General features: G+C 41.2%; 1 protein-coding gene across 16 annotated transcripts in view; it reads left to right on the top strand.

The window, feature by feature from the left end:
• EHBP1 (EH domain binding protein 1) overlaps positions 1-19,293 on the top strand; it is a 205,091-nt gene that overhangs the window by 33,552 nt on the left and 152,246 nt on the right. For all 16 annotated transcript variants that reach the window (XM_068186432.1, XM_068186438.1, XM_068186436.1 and 13 more), the window contains exons 4-5: positions 3,383-3,478; positions 12,444-12,497. In XM_068186432.1, coding sequence (XP_068042533.1) covers positions 3,383-3,478; positions 12,444-12,497 — 150 coding nt within the window. The remainder of the gene's footprint in view (positions 1-3,382; positions 3,479-12,443; positions 12,498-19,293) is intronic.

Genomic DNA, 19,293 nt, shown 5'->3' with positions numbered 1-19,293 from the left:
TCACATCGACAAGTAGCAGAGCTGGCCTGATCACAGGCAGCTGGCAAAAAATTTATACGGAAAAGAAAATCAGCAGTTTGCTGGCTCACAATAAAGCCACTCTTGTGGCTGCAGGTGAGGAATAATCATAAGTCTGTTTCAGATGAGTTTTGCTTTTAAAACCCAATATTGACAGCTTGGCAATAAGAGCATATTTTTTATTCATAAATATAAACTGTTCCATAATTTGCAGCAGGCTCAAAATATTATGGTCAGCTCTAGCATCTTACAGAAAACTAGCATGAAAATATCCTTCACAACAGGATGAGGCAAGGTGGTAGTGAAGAAAGCAGAAAAGAGATGAAAAGGCAGGTTCCTGAAATAATGTAATATCAAGTCTGTCATTCCAGTTCAAGCACGGCAAAACAGCAGCGATGTTCACATCACAGGTGGTGAATTGCAAAGCTGGCTGCCTGGGTTGGAACTGTTGTTTTAAAGAGAAAAATGGATAGCCTGAAGTGCCCATGCAAGTTCTGTAGGTTCATCTCCACTGCCTTTCTGGAAGAGATTTCCTCCTCTCCCAGTCATCAGTTTTGTGCCAGAGCAGTGCCGTAGGTTGGACAATGTCATTCACAGCCCTGCTCTATTTATAGGGTATTTCAGCAGCCCCTCCTGTAGCTCCTGTTTCCAGATTTAAAAGAGCTTTCATGCTATGTTGTCTTCTCTCATTTTCTACTGGCAGAAAAAAGGAAGAGTTGCCTTTTGCTTTGAAATGCAGCGAGCACTTCTGCTTCTCTTTCCAGACATGGCTCCCATCCCTCAGATCTGGAGACAAGTCAGGCAAGGAAGGGCAGGGCTGTGGGTGAGGCACCTGCTGCTGGAAGTCACTTCTGCTTAGCTGCCCTTGCCTCAACTTCCAAGACAAATGGTGGCTGGTGAAGACCAGTAGCAAATGAGAAAAAAGTGGGTCTAAAGGCACAACCACCCAATGGAACATGGAGTTAAGGAGAGGATTAGGGTGGAAATGTATTGTGCATCTGCAGCACCTCGCCTTGGCTGAGCCCTGACTGCGAGCCCTTGTCACCTGCAGCGGTGGATCCAGCTCCAAGTCAAGGCTTATAATCTGGGAGTTGAAAAGGTTTTTTGATAGAGGCCAGATGTAACTTGAAGAAACTGCAGCATAGAGGTGCCTGGCATGAGAAACATTGCATTAGACTAACACTCTGCATCTTAATTTTAAATTACTGTCATTTGCTGCTCCTCCGTGTTTCTCCAGCTTTGCTTTCCCCTTTCCATTTCTCCTTCCCAGCAACCCAGACAGTCCTTTTGATGTTCTTTTTCTGCCATGCTGTTTGTGTGATACAGTGTTTATTTTTCAAAGCCAGAGGAGGACTTAATAACATTCATGATCACAGAACAGCTTTGCTTTAAAAGCTCATTAGTTAGAGCTTGTCTCCTGGTTGTTGCTTTCAGTGACAGAAAAACATATATATCCCTGTGTGTTTATTGTGTCTCGCTGACTTTCCTGGTGAGACAAAATGCTGATAAAGGGCTTGAAGTGAAGTGTTCACTGCACCAGTGAATGCTCATTTTCTAGGTTTTTTTTTTTAATAGATGGAACAAGTGATCCTCAACTGAGCAGGCTGGCAGTGCCTGGACCCTGGACAGCAAAAGTTTGACATAATTGTCAGTATTGGCCAAACCCAGCAGGAAAGCACAGGTTTCAGACACACCATGAGCTCCAATTATTTTTGTGTGAACTGGTACCTGGAAAGAGAATGGAGTGTCCCTATGGAGGAGAAGTTATTGATTTTACAATATGCTACCAGGGGCAGGTGAGCTTGTGCCTGGCTCTGGATCACTGCCTCGTGTCTGCTGAGGATCTCTGTGGCCAAGCTGGGGGCTGCAGGTTCTGTGGGACAGAGACACAAACTGCAACTTCAGTGTCTGTGGTAGTAATGGCATCTACTGTGGTGGGTTTTGCTGCTCACAAAATACATTTTTCTTGCAAAATATGTAAGTTTTGTTTGTGCTATTTGGTATTTTTTTGCTCATTTATTCAGAAAATGCATCCAGGCCCTCTTTAGAATGATGAGATTAGACTGAAATTGGTGGAGTAAAACCAGTGGAAATTTGGTTATTTCGAGTTGCTCTTACTTTAAAATTCCCTTTTTTTAGATGCTCCAAGTTGCTACTCTGCAAGCACAAAGCATAGACACTGAAAAATCAGATCAAATTAGACATCTTTGGGAGCTGGGGTTTCAAGCACAACACCAAAGAGAAAAAAAATTGTGATAAAACCAAAGGAGAGCTGGCAACATTTGGCACTCCCTGCTGTACAGTGGCAGAGAGCTGCTGCTCTATAGGGATGGGACTGCTTCTCCACCTTTGTCTTTCCCACTTTGGTACAGCAAAGTCATCCTTAAAGTTGCCCAGGTTACCTTAGGGTCCCAGAGAACCTGAGTCACAGGTCCTGCTAACCTTATTAAAGCAAAAATATGTTCTAATAGACAGCCTGAATCTGAAGTTCTGAGTGTTGGAAGGAGTGTAAAATTGCAATGAGTGATGCTCTAGAATTAAAAAAAAAGATAAAAGTCAGTTTGTTTCAGGTAACAGTAAGTAGATTGTACAGTCTTTCCTGATAAAACTTCCAGATGTTTCTAGTAACACCCTGGCTCCATAGCTGTCAATTCTGCAGCAGCATCCTTCCCTCATCTGTCTTACAGCACCACAAAATAGATTAAGTTTAGCTTGGAAAAAGGCATACTTATTCCAAACCAGAGCAGAAATGCTCACACATGGTGTTTTTTAGAACTAGCTGTTAAAATGTAAATACAGGCCATACACCATTCCAAACTGATGCTCAAAGGTAGACAGGTTCTCAGTCTATTTAACTGTTGGGTTTATTGTTATCTTTTCTAGGTGTAGGTGCTCCAGCATATTAATTCTTAAAAACTTAAATGTTTTAGTAGCATTATAAATCATTGTTTTCACTTTTTTTTTTCCTCAAGTAAAAACTTCTTGCTCCATTTATGTGTAAATGTGATTAGACCTGCACTATGTGTTGTACACAAAATAAATCTCAGCTTGCTACAGAAGTTCTGACCCTACAGCCTTAATTTTTGCAAGGCTCTGAGTGTCCTGATCTGTGCTATGTAATAAAAAAGCTCAGTGTAGCACCTTGTGAGGAACAGCTTTATTTCAAGTCTGCTAGTGGTCTGAGTTTCCTTACTGTCATTCTTAATTGTGTCCTTTGAAGTGTTCAGTAGAGTCATGGGTTTAAGGATGTGACCTTTTTGGAGTCAGTGATAAGTTACTTTTCCTTGCATGCCCTGGGTCCTGTGGGAGTCAAGTCAGCACTTTTATAATGGCTTTAAACAACTGGGTAATTTTCTTCCTTTAGGCACACAGCTGGCAGCCTGGAATCAAGAACCCATACCGTGGGTTGGTGGTGTGGCCTGTACCTGAAAATGTTGAAATTACTGTGACTCTCTTCAAGGTATGTTTTTTTTTTAAGCATAATCTTTACTATTTCCTAAACAACACATGACAAATTCTGTCTGGAAATGCCAGATTATAGTCACAAGGTCTAAGCTTGCTGGTTTTATGTCATTAACTGCACAGCCTTATGTCCTCAGTTCAAATCTGGGTGAGAGGGATGGTGTGTTCCCTGCCAAAGCTGACTTCTGTAGTTTAGTTAACACACTGAAATACCCATTGAGCTGATTATGGCGAGGCACTGGCACAGAGTCCAGCACATGTGTAACTGTGCACGTAGTACATGTGTAAGGACTTGGCATGGCTCACAGCCTGGTAGGTTTTCTTTAAATACTGGAAAGCAGAAGTTGTCACAGCACAGCCATTTCTAGACTTCCGTGTTCAGTTTCAGAGCTTCAGTGCATGCTATTGGCTGCACCAGAACCCAGCTCCTCATTTCTCGTTATTTAAAATGCCACACAAACATCACAGCACTGATGTGATTGCAGCTGTAAGAGTGGATGTGCAGTATTTGATTAGTACTGAGAATTATAAGATTTTACTGGGAAATTTTTATTCTTTGAATTGCATTTATTCTACTAAAAAAAAGCGTATTTGTGTGTCTGTGAAGCAGGAGGAGGAAGTGATAGTTATGCTAGAACTTGTTTCCCAAATATCATTGGGCAAGGCCCTTTCTGCATAAACAATGCAGCTTTGCATGTGTGACAGTGTAGGAGGCTGAAGATTTCTGGGATTTTTATTCCATAGTTCTTCCTCGTTCTTTATTCTGGTGCCATCATCTACATTCTGTCTCTTTTATTTCTAACTGCTCCCTTTGCAGCTTAGGGCAACAGTAACACACTTCTTTCTAATTAGTAATATTTATATTTCTTTGTCTTGGGGACTTTCCTGAGCTTGGAGTTGGCTTCCGATTAGCCTTAGAATGGGAATTTATTACTTGGTTCATTAAACCTAAAAAAGAGGGTTGTGTTCCCCCCTCCCCCATTCCTTTTTTTAAATTCCTGCCTTTGGGATTGCTCATGAGCACAAACTTATCAGGTTGACAACGATCATAAAGTATCATAAACTTGTATCTCTTCTTAGCAAACATGTGGTCTTCAACTGAGATTCAAAAGTCCACTACCAAAAATCGTTTGCTTCAAAGACCTCTTCTTGGAGAGGTCCTTACTTGGAGAGGTTCTACTTTTCTACTGAGAAACTTGTCAGCACTGTGTGGCAATGCCACATGTCTGTACGATGTGAACATGCAGCACTGTCAATGTTGCTAGATATTTTCAACATTTAAAGTGAAGCAGAAATGTACAGCAATCTTGATTGTGATTATTTCTCATCCTTCACATAACATCATAAAGTTTCTCTTGGGTGCAGCTCTGTGATACTGTGGCTTTGGAGTGAAGGTGTCTTCCAGCCTTCTTGCCATCCCATCTTTTTATTTTCACTTGTACTGCTTCAGGGTTCTGTTATGTAGAACAGCACAGCAGCCTTGTTAGTTGTGTAACTGAGACTGAGGGAAGGATTATCTAGTGAGGGATGGAAGGGCCTCTGGAGCCAGTGTCAGGTATTACAAAAGCTTAATTTTACCCAGCACTAATTCTGCAGGCAGATCTGTTGACTGGACTTCTTCCTCCCCTCCAAAAATGAGCCTGCCTGTCACAAGAATTGGTCTGGGAGGAGAGGTAGGAGTGTGAATAACCCCAGCAGCTGTGCTTTCTGTAAGTGGTACCCCTGGTCTCTAGGGGAATGAGCATTGGATTTATAATCAAAATATTGAGAACCATCACACTGTCAGGCAGCTCTTACTGTAAAATCTGCTCTGATTGATCCTCCAGCTCTTCTGACAAGAGTGCCTGTAAGTGGCCAAACGCCCTTTGTTCTCTGCAAGGGAATGCACGTGTGGCGCACAGCAGCTTGTTGAGCAAGCTGTGTGATGCCCCAGGAGTGCTGTAGTGTGTGAGAACAGCAGCCTGCCTGAGCCAGCTGCGAGGGGCAGGAGATTGCAGGCAGAAGACGGTGTTGGCCCAGCTCAGGCTGTGCCCAGCCCCCTGATGGCTTTGCTGGCTCTGTGGTGCTTCAGCTGCAGCACAGGACATGTCCCAGCACCCACCCCAGAGCTGGCATTTCTGTAGCTGGTAGGTTCTGGGCAAAGGCAGTCCTAAAGAACTGGCTGTTTGTCACACAGCTGCTGCATTGTCTGGGCAGCACTGGAGCAGTGGGATGGGAAGTATGTGATGGCACTCTGCAGCCGCCTTTCTGGGAGCTGGCTTGGAACTCTGCTGTTTGCATTGTTCCTTCCTCTAGAAGAAAGGGGACAAAAAGACTGAAAACAGTAAAGCTCAGAGAAAGAGGCTGCTCATCTTGCAGTTCTGTGACAATCCTTTTTGGAGGCAGTCCCCTGCAAAGGAGGGTGATTACTGAAGGTTTGGCACTTTGCAGTGCGTGCACTCAGCCTGGCCTTGTTTAACAAACTGGAGCTGCTTGCTTTCACCAGCAGCCCAGAGGCTCAGGGAGCTGCTGCCCCCGTGTCCACCCTGGCAGAGCCCAGAGCTGGGAGCTGGCTGCTGCCACAGGGCTGTGTAGCAATCGCAGATAACAAACGAGTGCAGTGGTGCTGTTGGGAATGGAAGGAGTGGGCTCCAGACAGACAGCTATGTGTTGTGGGAAATGATTCACACAGTAGTGGCAGGGCATTCGTAAGTGGCTGTTGAAATGTGCTGCTGGTAGGATTAGGAGATAAGTCAAGGTTTCAAGTGCTGATGAGAATGTTAAGAGTCTTCTCTCCAGCAGTCAGTGGTGGACACTTGAGAGCTGGCTAAGCAAAGTCCCTGTGATCAGTCAACAGATGAGATATTCTGCATTATCTGCACAGCCCTGCTTTGGGTGTTACCTTGCTTACAACAACATATTTGTAATTCTTGCAAAAGCAAAGTACTGAAGAGATTACAACCTTCATTTAGAAAACTTAAATTTTGAGTAAATGTAAGCTTTTTTGTTTGTTTGTTTGTTTCAATTAATTCTGGGCTGCTGGTAAAATTTCATAATGCCCTGGAGTGATATGGGGAGAAGCATGATATAGATATATTGATTCAGCTTCCCTTGACTAGCTGCAGCTCCTGCCCATCCAGCCACTGAAGTGCTAATTACATAAAAAGTTCCATCTGTCCTGAAAATTTAACTTCTTCCTTTGCTGAGCTCCACACTGATATTTAGTTATGCCTTGGGGAGGCAAGGCAAACTGGGGAGAAAGAAACATCACAAAACAATAAGCCTATTGTGCATTTAATATCCATAATTTGTAGTGCTTTCATGGAAAGATTCACAAATGCCAGAAAAGCCAGAGCTGAATTCCCACTTTTTTTTTTTTTGTTACCATGGTTGTGCTCCAGAAGTTAATTTTTTAGAGTCCCTGCATTAGCAAAGTTTATCTACCACATATGAAAACTTGTATAGTTTTCTGTGGGTTTATATACAAACACAAATCTTTATCAGCTGAAAGAGATTTTAAACCAGAAATTTTCACTGCCAAGCAAGCTCAATGCTTTTAGTAAAGCTAAATGAACATCAGTTGCACTATGAGGATTTAAATTGCAACATCATTATTTTCTAGCTTAAAAGCAGAGTGCCTTCCTGTCCAAAAATGTTTGTTCTTCAGGAGTAAGCATGGACTTTGCTCCGTTGGATTACACAGAACACTTGTTTTGTCAGTAATGTACGTGGTTTATCACACCAATGTACCATTGCAACAGCAGGGACCATTACCAGCTCTTAATTCCAAGGTCTGAAAAAGACATTTTTAAAGGCATAGCTTTCTAAGCACACAAAAAATATTTATGATTAAAATAAGAATGAAATAGATGATCAAGACATACTTGTGCAGTTGAAAGTATTCCTGTCCCCACGTATTACTCAGAAAAAATCCCTGTCATTTTTCTTGAAAGCCCAAGTCAATCATGCTTTGATTTTTATAGAATAATAACTGGCCATGCTGTAGCAGGATCTCTGCACCAAAACCAATGTGTTATCTCAGGGGAGGAAAAAAAGAACTCAAATCAGCCCAAAACCTCTTCATAAAGCCATTCCTCAGATGTAAAGACCAAGTTCAGGTTCAGAGCATACTTAATTCACTTTAGGAGGGAGCAGGGGCTTGACCAGAAACTATGGTGAATACTCCACAGGAGCAAAAACCCGTTCCGTAGGCAAGGTGTTGTGTGTCAGATATAAAAGTCATAAGCTTGGGGAAGTAAGCACATTTGCACAAAAAAAAAAAAAAGGTTAAAAACTTAGAGGGTTAGGGGGGGACTAATTAAAAAAAAAAAAAAAAAAAAAGACATTCAATGCTTGTTGCATTTCTAGCCCAGAGGCTTTACTGGGAAGTGTGAGCTTGGTGTGGGGATGCACAGGGATGTTCCTGCCAGTCTCCTCAGAGCTCCCTGCTTTCTGCTAGCTCCAATTAAAGCTGATCACAGTTGTATGTGATTTTCTAGACTAATCAGACCTCTGTAATCGCCATTGAAAGCAACAGGAATTGGGTCAAATTTTGAGTCTTGTGCAGTTTCAAGCAGGCGAGTACAAAAGCTGAGGACAGATGCTGGAGAACCCGGAGCATCTGCTGCAGGTCACTGGTAAAGGGAGATCACACACCCTGTCAGTGTTTGATGTGATTCACTGTGACAGTCCTTAAGTAGTTATTCCCCGAGAAGAAAGGCTGAAGATTAAGGCTGGTATGAAGTGATCTAATTGAAAGCCAAGCTTTGAAAAGCAAGAACGCTTAGGGAGGAGGCATGGGGAAGGAAGGGAGGAAGGGACTAACAGTCTGAAGATCTTCCCTACCCACTCTGCCTGCTGATTAGGAAATGCAGCAGTCCCCTGATATATCCTTTGTTTCTGTTACAAGAAATACAAAAGTAAATCTGAATATAACCTGAATTACTGGAGAAGGTTTGCCTTTCTTCAGTACTACCTGGTACTCTGCAGAAAGGATCTAGTCCTTGACAAGGATGTGTTCCTGACAGGCTGATCAACAGAGAATAGAAAAATGTGTCTGACATGTCCTTTGCTCTTCCCAAGCCCAGAAGAGTTTACTTTTGAAGTAGTTGTCATGTGGATGGGCAGAATAGTGTCACAGAAAGAAGCTAAGGGGTGGGATTGCAAAGAAAAGCTGATGTCCTGTCTCTTGCAGGACAGTTCCCTACTATTTCCTTCTTACCTGAGTATTTCTTTTGGCACACTAAGGTCACCTTATGAGACAAAAAAGAGAGGAAAAAAAGGCAGAGAAAAAAGGGTCTAAAACTTAGTTAAAGGTACTGAAAGGGAACATCAGATTGAGACAAGAAAGTGAGACCTATGTCTTGGTACTAAAAATGATGGTTCTTTTTTAACGTAGTAAAATGAGGAGGAGCAACAAGCTGTTCAGTCCATTTGCCCTAATGCTTACAGTTCTCAATTCATGGTGAAACCATAGTGACTGTTGGACAGAGTGTAGTTCTGCATCTTTGGTACACTGGTGAAACAAATAAGCATTAGCAAAACAAAAAAAATCTCTTGCCAACTCCCTTCATGTTACAGTGAGATGTGAGGCAATTTGTTCCTTGATTTTTGTAGGTAATTTTCATTAGCATTTGCTTTTAGGATGTGGGAATCAGGTCTGTTTATATTTCTTGACTTTAGGTATTCCCAGCTTGTATCTGGGAATACCTGAAGTATTCTATGAATACCTGCAAGAATACTGTGCTTGCAGGTGAGGTGAGGTTTTGTATGCCCTGTTACAAGAGAGTGCTTTCATAGAGTATTGGAACATTCCAAAGGCTGCTATAACCATTACTCCTGGAGTTATTCTTCTTTAGAACAGCATTTTTTTTTCCTAAAGCATAGTCACCTATGGCTATAGTCCTATAGCCCTCAAATAATAGTTTGCTAGATACATCACATGAATTTTTTGTGGGGAATGAATGGAGAATATGGATTAGCCAGTGAGGGAAGTATTTGGTGTTGTGGGTTTTTTTTTTACTGGTATTTACTCTCTTCAAAATAAGATTAAAGATTAGCCAGATTTATAGAAACAACACCTGGTATGGAGACTACATGAGTAAATAATAGCCCCAAATGTAACATGTTGTTTGCAATAGAACCTGTGTTATAACTGTAATCATACAAGAAACTGTGTTATAACTGTAACCATACAAGTATCTGTTTATGTGACCACGTAATAAAGTTGTAAGTTAATTAGAAATAGAGCTCTCTATGCTGCTCCTTAGGCTTCTGAGAAAAGCATTTTAGTGGAAGAGTGAAGCCACTTATGTGTCTGTTTTGAGGAAATGCTGAGGCTTATGTATATAAAATTATTCAGGGTTTTCTCTTTTTCTCTTTCTGGAGACATTTTAAAACTGACAAAAAAGCATGGCTTTAAAAAAAAATCTGGATTTGCCTTTAGATCTGGAATATCCTACACATATACAAAGTGTTCATGCATCAGCATATTTCATACTCTCTGAACATTTGGTAAGGCTGTTCATTAGAGAAGTCCTTGAAGCTTTTAAGGGCTGTTTTGGGGCAATACACTGCATTTATCTTCCTGAAGTGTTCACAACTTGCTTTCAAGTGTGTGCTAATATGTTGAACATTAAGGAGTCTTTGCATTAAACAGTGTTATTCTGCTCCGTCAGATGATCAGAAATACTCAGCAGAGCACCTGGTTCTGCAGCCCTCAGAGGTGTGAGTTTTATTGCCACTGACAGAGAGCTCGGTTTGGCTGTATAGATTATTGCCTTGGAGAAACAAAACAAAGAATGTTTTGTTTGTTACATGGGATAAAATGTTGGACCTTGACTTTGGAAGCAGTTTTAGGTCAGCCTGCAAGCTTGTCCTAATAGCTTTTGGGGGAGTTAGGGGAAAAAAAATTGAGCAGGATGAAATATTTAAGAGTTGAGTCACTTATTATGGAGTAGCTTATTAAAACATGAAGTGGTTAATGATCCCATTAAATCTCATTATGTCATTTCATGCTGTATCAAAGGAAGCAATTTAGCAGAAAGGTAATTGCCCCAGGTTAACTCTTAAAAATTTTAAGTATTTAATAGCTGGATTACAGAAAGTTAGTTACATTTTTAGAATTTATATAGTATACCCCAAACCCGCAGGTATCGTGCTTTATTTACATAATGCAGAATTCCAGAAACTTGATTAATGTGATGGATATATAATTATATAATCTGATATTTACAAGATGTTAACTGGAACATGGAGATACCTCAGTATAATTTTGTATGTATCTACTTGCCCTTCCATCCTTATGGTTAGTGGTACAGCATTTTTTGACACTCATTTGCAGTATTTAAATTAGTCTCTTTTTTAGAAAACCTCTTAAAAGATTTATTCATATAAAAAAATGAACCATCAGTTTTGACATAAGTTTTTAGCAACATCTTATATTCTTTCACTGAAAGTGTTTTACAGGGGGCTGCATGGGAAATCCACTTGGCTGGGTTTTGGAGGAAGGATGCACAGGAGGAGATGGGATAATATCCTCCTAGAGGTGTTATTGTAGTTCATCCAAAGAGGAGGTTTAATTAAGAGCACACTTCCCAAGTTTTTTTGTGTGCTGGAAAAGTTTAAAAAAAGCAAACAACAACTTTTTTCTGGTTGTTGGCACTATAAGCTCATTACTTACAAAATATTTTGTGTATTCAAAGAGAACTAGGTAAAAAGTGGTACAGTCCTCTCCCCACTGTCTGACTTCAAAGCAAAACTGAAGTGAAACAAGGGTTAAAGCAAAGACTCAGATAAGGTGAGTCAAGAAGGTTAAATGTGAGGCTTGTAGCATTCTGGAAAAAAAAGGAGGATGGTACTAATGGATATAAAGTGGGAGCAAAATATTTTGATGCATTCTGTTAATTTAGAGCAGCAAGATGGAATTGCTGTGCTTGCTGTAGTGTCAGGACTAGTTGCCAAACATTAGCAAGAAAACTGAGGTGCTGAGGGGTCTCATCTGTGATGCTGGGAAATGCTGATGACGTGGAAGTGACATTTATCTCCAAACACCTATAGTGTGCAAACATCAGGGGCAGAGGAGTAAAGTGAGTGTTTTCCTGTACCTAGAAATGATAGGATAGAATTGAGCTATAGCAAAAGCAGGTTTCATGTAAAAAGCAAGACTCAAGACACATTCTCTTGGTGTGAGATTCTGTTTTGCAAGAGGAGTAGAAGTTTTGCTGCAGTTGTTCAGAACTTGGACTGGATGATTAATTATTAAAAAAAATGTATTTTGTTTAAAGTAGGATCCTTGATAGAGGCTTGAGAGGAACAACTTAGTGTCTTCACTGTTGCTTTGCTTTCAGACAACAACAATACAGACCACTCCAGCAGACTGAAAGCTCATTAAATTAAAAAAAATAAAAATGTGCCAAATATATGAACTTCATTGTTATTTTTCTTCCTGTTAGTGAAAATGTTTTCTGATCCTCACATGTGATATGATAGAAATGTTGTGAACTCAGGATAAGCATTGAAGAAATCTGCAGTGGAAGGAGGTGCTGTGCTGAAGCTGTGACTTTGGATCTCCGCTTGTGCCCATAAAGTCTGGGCCTAGGGAGGGTTGGGGTGTTCATCTCCTCACTCCTGGTGGAAGATCTGGATTTATTGTGTTTGTTTGGGAGGTGGAACTGGAGAATTAAAGAGAGATTTTGCTCCCCCCCCCTCACGGGATGGAGGGAAACCAAATTACAGGCCTTCATCAGCATCAACCTCAAATTTGTATTTTTAGGAGTCTCTATTAAATCCTCACTGGCAGTTTTATCCCAACTTGTTCATCATAGAGTGGACATCCCATAAAGCCTACATCCTTGCTAAAATATTTCCCTCTGGCATCTTCTGTGGGTAAAAATAATTCAGAGTATATGAAAATCTTGGCTGTTTTGCAGTCTCTTGCATCCTGGATTATTTTTAGACTCAAATTCTCTGGTTTGTTTTTCTAGGATCCCCACGCTGAAGAGTTTGAAGACAAGGAATGGATGTTTGTCATAGAGAATGTAAGTTGGAATGTTGTTATGCTTTTTTTATACATATAAGACATAATAATTTAAAAAGATTAAAAGGTGTCCAGATGCTGAAAAAGGCTTGAATAAAATTTGAGCAGCTGAACCACCGTAAACCATAGCTCTGTAGCAATGAAGGCTTATTCAAATACCTGTTATGTTAGAATTCAAATGCAGGAGAGGGGAGTGCTATACTGCACTGCTTCTATTCCTTCCCTGTAAGCCTCAGTCTGCCTTGCATTAGTTTGCTGTGAGCAATGGAGTGAGCAAGTTAGAGCTGGGTCATGACTCACTGTTTTATGGGCTGTGACACATTATTTGTGTCTGAGCAGGGCAGTGAACAAGTCAGAGCTGGGTTGTGACATCTGTACGTCCCAAATGGCAGCACACCCTTCTGGGGCTGAGTGCCACTCTCTGGGGGAGAGCAGGGCTTCACTGCTGGCCTTTGATGGGTGAGGAATTTGGGGAGGATGGGAAGGTGGCACCAGCAGTGAGGAGTGCCAGTCATGAGCTGCTCCCTGGGGTCCCTCTGCACGTCCCGTGCTGTGGCAAGGACATTTCTCTCTCTCTCAGGGTTTTTCATAGAGGTGCACAGAGAGAAAGAAAGAGAAAAAAATCTCTATTTCTGCTCCTTGTTTTCCCATGTGGAATGTGTTTGGAGAATTGTTTACCTGGGGTGATTGCTTGATTGGATTCTGGTGAGGATTGTTGGAGCTGATGGCCAACCCAACCCACCTGTGGCTGGACTCTCCAGAACAGGGTCACGAGTTGTGAGTTAGATATGGTAGTTAGAAAAGTAGGTTTGTAGTTTTAGCATCTTCCTTTATATAGTATATTAATGTATTATAGCATAGTTATAATGAAGAAATCATTCAGCCTGCTGAACTGGAGTTGGACATCCTCATTTCTTCCCACTGGGTTCGCCTGCATTTTGCAATACTGTGGCCCGAGTGAAAACCCAAAAGCTGCTCCTGTGAGTCTCCAGCTCCTCCAAGCCAGGAGCTCCCAGAACTTCCTGAGGGCTGTACAAACAGCAGGCTTTGCCAAAGTGCAGTGCTTGACATTGCACGGAACAAGTGCTTCATGAGGTACTTTTTTCCTTTCCCTTCTCCGTTCCGGGCAGCAGCTTCCGCTCCGGGGCTGCCTGGCTGAAAAAAGGGGAAGCTGCTTTCCTCAGGGTTTTCTTGAAAAAGAAACTTCGTCTTCAAATATGTTTTAAAGGATTGTGGTATCAAGACAGTGTTTATTGCTCATTAATATAGTTTCATTACGGGCTGTTTCTCAGTAACGTGATTTTTATGTTGTTTTTAAACAAAAAAGAAATTGCTCTTCTACCAAGTAGTACCACATAGCACTGAAGTGTGGGGAAGCAATGGATTTTGCATGATATCTTTTTCTACCTAAAAATGCTTCTTTTTCTTGTCAATATTGGAAAGTGATTTGAATATCTAAAGCTAAGGTTTAGTCTTATCATCAGTAACTGAACATTTAAAAGGGCTGAAAGCAAAGTGCTTTATTTATAGTTTTGTTTTGAATGTCAAGTTTCTATTTTCACCTATGACACTTGTTAGCACAAAACATAGTTTAGTTACTGTTTCCTGGAGTTTCCTTTTCTTTCTCAAGTAGTTTATTTTAATCAGGGAAGTCTCCATCCCCAGTTGTCACCATACAAGTAGCTCTGGATAAAACAATGTCAGTGTATTTCTCAGCCAGCCCCTCTGGGTATAGCTAGATTTCCTGTGACGCTGCAGATGGATTTTTTTTTCCAGGTTTTTATATGGGGCACGTAGACTGAGCTTGTGTCCTGCTTTCTTTGCATGTCAGTGTATTCCCTGTAGAGGGGGCAGCAGACCATCTGCTGCCTGCTGTTCTTGCTCTATGCCTCACACCTTTGCTGAGCTGTGCAATCTTCTGTTATGTGGGAACTTCTTTACAGTTGTGCTGTTAGTCCAGCTCACAAAAACTGCCAAATAGTCACTGGTAGGCAGATGTTTATTCTTTGATTGGAGGATATAGAAGTAGTATCTTATATATTTAATAATTTTACAGCAAAAATTACTGAGAACTAAAGAAACTATAAAACTGCTTTCAGTTACCTCTTTCTCCTTTTTTTTTTTTTTTTTTTTTTAAATGCTGGAAGAGATGGAGAAACTCTTTTCCCAGGGTAACAGCTCCACTTAGTGGTGGATGGAAACATGTTCATCGGTTCGAGCAAGTCCCAGATGTTCCCATGGCTGGCTGACATTCCAGAGCATGGGACATTCTAACAGAGCCAGGGAGGCAGGAGCTTTTTCTCCTCACTCCTTGAATTATAGGCATTTACCTTCTTCGGGCCTAAAGTGTATTTTTCCTGGTTCTACAACAATGTATTTGTCATTGAGCTGCCAAGATCAGGTCACCTTTGGGAAGCATGGGGACATTCAGAGTCCTTTGGGACCTTTTCTGTTTTGTCCAGGGATGTTTTCTGTCCTGCTAGGCTGCAGGGCTTCCCTTCCTCTTTGGTCAGCAACACTCAGAACACAAAATACTGAAGTCTGAACAGCTTAGGGATGTGCTTTAATTGTGAGGCTATGTGAATTCTGCTAGAAATTTTGAGTTTGTTTTTTTAATTAGCATTAAAAGTCAGTCTCCAAAATAACTTTGTTATGCTTCACTATACTGGCTGGACAAATACCAGGTAGAAGAGTTATACAGGTGCAGTGTGATGCCATTGCAGGCAGATGCTGCCAAATTCCAAAGTTTATTCTGCACTTTCAGAGGGATTTCTAAGTAGCGACGAGATGATTTGTGCAAGAAGGCCATGCTGTAAATGAAAAGGAAACAAGATATTGTTTTTTGTGGTTATTGTCTTGTTTGGGGTAAATGTACATTACTTCATGATCCATTATCTTGGTTATTGTAGATTTTTTTTTGTGGCTGTGTTGTTATTGCCCTAGTCACTCTGTATTTATATTGTAGTAGGTGAACTTTGTCATCTACTGTATGTATAATCCATAAATAGTTTGATCATAGAGCAGTTTCTTACCATTTAAATCTTGGTATTCATTTTCCATCAACCTTTTCTCCTTCCCAGCTCTGTTCTGTGTACATTTACTGATAACTTTCTTGTCTCTAATTTAATCTCTATTTAACCACATTCTGTATAATTGATTATCTGCTTTTTCTTCATGAGGCAGTTCTTGGAAGGTGTTTTTTTATGTCCTACTGAATTATAACATTGGGTGTTCAGGTTGGCTGTTGCAAGTAGGAGAGCAAGAAATTCATAACTAAGAATAAGACTTGCCCATGTGTAGAGTGTTAGTAGGCTTTCAAAATCTCACAGACTGCTGTTAGTGTATTTTGCCTATTCCATTTAAAGAACAAGGACGAGTTGCCTTCTATTTTATAAGCCCCTTGCTCCAGACTTTTCCTCTCACAGTTTCTGTGGGTACCTTGAAGATAGGCTGTTTCCACATTTGGTTCCTTTCACTGTCTGAGCTCATTGAGTGTCCCCTCAGAGGTGCCAGGAGGGAGGGCAGTTTTGAAACAAAGACTGCACCTCTGAGAAGAGTTCAGCTGACCTGAAGTTTTGGGCTGTGTTTCTTGGTCTCTGCAGATTGCTTAGCTAATGGAATGAGAAAGGGATAGGAGTGAAGAGAGGAGGTTTAAATTGGTCCAGAGATGTGGAAGCTTTCACTGGCTTTATGTACAAGAACTTTGTCTCAAATAAAAGTATCTGAAGCAATGGAAAAAATGTCATTTTGCTTCCTAGCATGCTCAAAGCATGGAAAAGTACACAAGAACGTCTACTGAAGACAAACTATAATGTTTACTTGTTTGCTGGCAGTTTTGTAGACAGTGGCTTCCTACATTCTCAATGAAGCTTAAAGACATGGAATGTTTTCCGACTTGAAACTGCACGGACTATGAAACAAGTTTCCCAGCCTTTTGTCAAAAATATTTTGGAGCCCATGTTTGTATGTCTAATAGCATAGTAATAGTAATATATTCCAAAGTTCATAGTAGGCTTCTCTATCTTCCCACGTGTGCTCATGTTTCACTGTTGTCCATAGGTCATTCCCAGGGCTCAGGGCTGTGGTGAGCAAGCCCTTTCCAGTAGGAAATTCCACTGACAATAATTGCTGTTGTTCCTGACACAAACTGTAGCCCTCTTTTTATGTGGCAGGCCTATTAAAACTTGGTCTTTGCTAATTCCAGACCTACTGATTTGGCAGAAGAATGGAGAAACATGCCCCACCTGTTGTTGAAGCTTTGCTCAAACATTCCTGTGAGTTGGAGCTGGAGGCAGCCTCACCTGTCTTGTACTGTTGCCCCAAGGCAGCATAATTCCAGACAAACACTTGCCTAAACAGTTAAAAAAAAAAAAAATAAGGTGGGCTCTCTGCAGCATTGCCAGTCAGCCTCTTCCAATGGTCCATTGTCCTTGTGGGGAGTCATCCTGGCCCAGATCTTTGTTAATGCACTTCAGGCTGCTCTTGGTTTTCTTAGCAATTACAGCTCTGGAGAACAGAGTCTGCTCTCTGTGGCTGGGGGCTCCCTCCTTCTGGCCTCTGAGTAATCGACCCCAGTAAAGTGACAGTGTTTACATGTGGGATTTCACTTCCCGTGATTGCATTAGCAGGTCATTAGCATTCTCCTTCCACGGATTCATTTATGAGAGTGCTCAGTGTCCTGCTCTGCTCCTGCTGCCCATGGCTTTCAGGAACTAGCTGTGCTCAGCTCTGCCTGCACTCTGTCACCTGCCTGGGGAAGCATTCCAGGCAGAATTTCCAGGCTGTTCTTATACTGAGATCCAGGAAACTGGACTGAGTTCTGCATCTGTCCTTTTTAGAGAGTCTTCGAAAAGGCTTTGATGCCTTTTTAGACACTGTTTTCTAATGATGCCTTTTTGAATAGACCCACTGAAACTTCTGGAATGAGAGAAAAAAAAGGAGTCTAGAGTTTGCTGTTCATGCTTCATTTTATTGGTATATGTGTGTTCTTTTGTAGTTATCATCCCCCAGTCCACCCTTCCCCCCGTTGCCTCTGAAATTCTGGATCACGGTTGCTCATGATGATTTCTCATTTTGAATGCCCTGGAGCATGTTTTATCACTCACCGGTTTAGGGAGATTATTTCTCTCTCTTGAAATGCCTGGCATGACACTACTAATAAAGGTGATAAATAAGGTGAAAGTAATGGGAAAGAGAGGGCAGGTGGTGGGACATAGAAACGAATTTCTTTCTAGTCTTAAAGGAGACCAATTTTAAATGTGATACAATAAAATGAGGTAATAGCAAAAAGTTACGTTTTCATCAGATACAGCTCTGAATATGTTGTTTTCCAGATGAATCTTTTAGAGAAATAACTCATTTGAATATGAGCAGTAATTAGCCCAGAACTTTGGTAAAAGCATAGTTTTTTACTGGGTGGTTGAATATCTTTTACTGTTGTACTGCTGCAACACCAACTCTGCAAGGGCAGGTGCTGCCCTACATCTGAATGAAAGCCCAAGTCTGATCTTCCCACCTGTTTCTGGAAATAGATGTTGGGGAGCAAATGCCAGCATAACCTAAGGAATTGAAATTCTCAGTACTGCCAATGCCACTTGCTGGAAGTACCTGGGGAAAAGACTGACACAGGAACAGGATGAATTCCTTACTTGCTGATCAGTTGCTGTATCAGAATTTATTGCAAAGTCTTGGATATCTCTTCTAGCACATCTTTGTACCATGTGAGAGCTCAAGTTTAAATTGGCTATTTTCTTTATTTAAGAAAAAGTAGTAAAAAGCTCTCGATGCATTAGTTTTGTATTTTTTGCTTGAAGTAATCTTTTGCTTAAAATAATAATTGATTGGGTTAGCTTTTTTCTGAATTAAATGTCTGCATTTAATATATTTAGAATAGCTTATAGTTCAGACATGCTTTCCTGGTCCTTTAATTCCCCTGTCATATTCTGCTGTGTGTGATTATGTGAACTGTGACTAGCTGCCTGTGTAAATTAGACTGAGTATTCTGGTTTAGATATAGCTAGGAATTAAATGCTGCTTTGTCAGCTGTCTCGCTCTTGTTCTGCTTTAAATGTAATAGAGATTCAGAAAACCTGTTATACTTTTAGTTTTTGCTGACATTAAATGTTTAGCACTTTGTTCTAGTTGAGAAATCTCTGAGATTAGGCCTTTGGAGCAAAACTTGCAGAAATTGTTGTCTTGATTGGCTGCTCTGGTTGTAAAGGAACCAGGGTAGGAAATCTTTCTTGGAGGCCTGATCCTGTGCTTTTCCAGTAGTACATTGTTTTTCCTTCTGTGCTCCATGATGGCCTTTCTGGGTAATTTTAACCGAAAGGGAAACCAATGACTCCAGAAAGGAGCAGGAGAGAGGCTTCTGCACAGAGTGGATCACTCTGCTTTGGGGTGTCTGAGGATGGGTGACCCCCCTCTGTGTCCACACTGACCCTACGAGAGTCCCTTACTTAAACAATCCCCTTGGATTTGGCATCTTCTCTGAAAAGTTCAGAAGATAGTGGAAGTGGATTGCACACTAGAGTTCTGCTGGAGAACTTCTACACCAAATGCTGTAGGACAAGTAAACTACCACTTGTATTTAGGGCAAGACTGTGGGTGTTTTCCCCTCTACATGGCCAGCACAACGGGGAGGCACCAGCAGCCCTGGTTCCAGGCAGGCATTGTGAGGGCAAGAGCTCCATCAACTTTTTTGAACAGCATAGTTAATTAATTGATATTTTGGCCTACAGCCACTCCTGTATCCCTGATAGTGTTCACTTAGGACATACAACTTACTGTCTGCAATG

This window comes from Anomalospiza imberbis, chromosome 3, assembly GCF_031753505.1.
Source record: "Anomalospiza imberbis isolate Cuckoo-Finch-1a 21T00152 chromosome 3, ASM3175350v1, whole genome shotgun sequence".
NCBI classification, from domain to species: domain Eukaryota; kingdom Metazoa; phylum Chordata; class Aves; order Passeriformes; family Viduidae; genus Anomalospiza; species Anomalospiza imberbis.
This window is presented reverse-complemented; position numbering and strand designations above follow the sequence as displayed.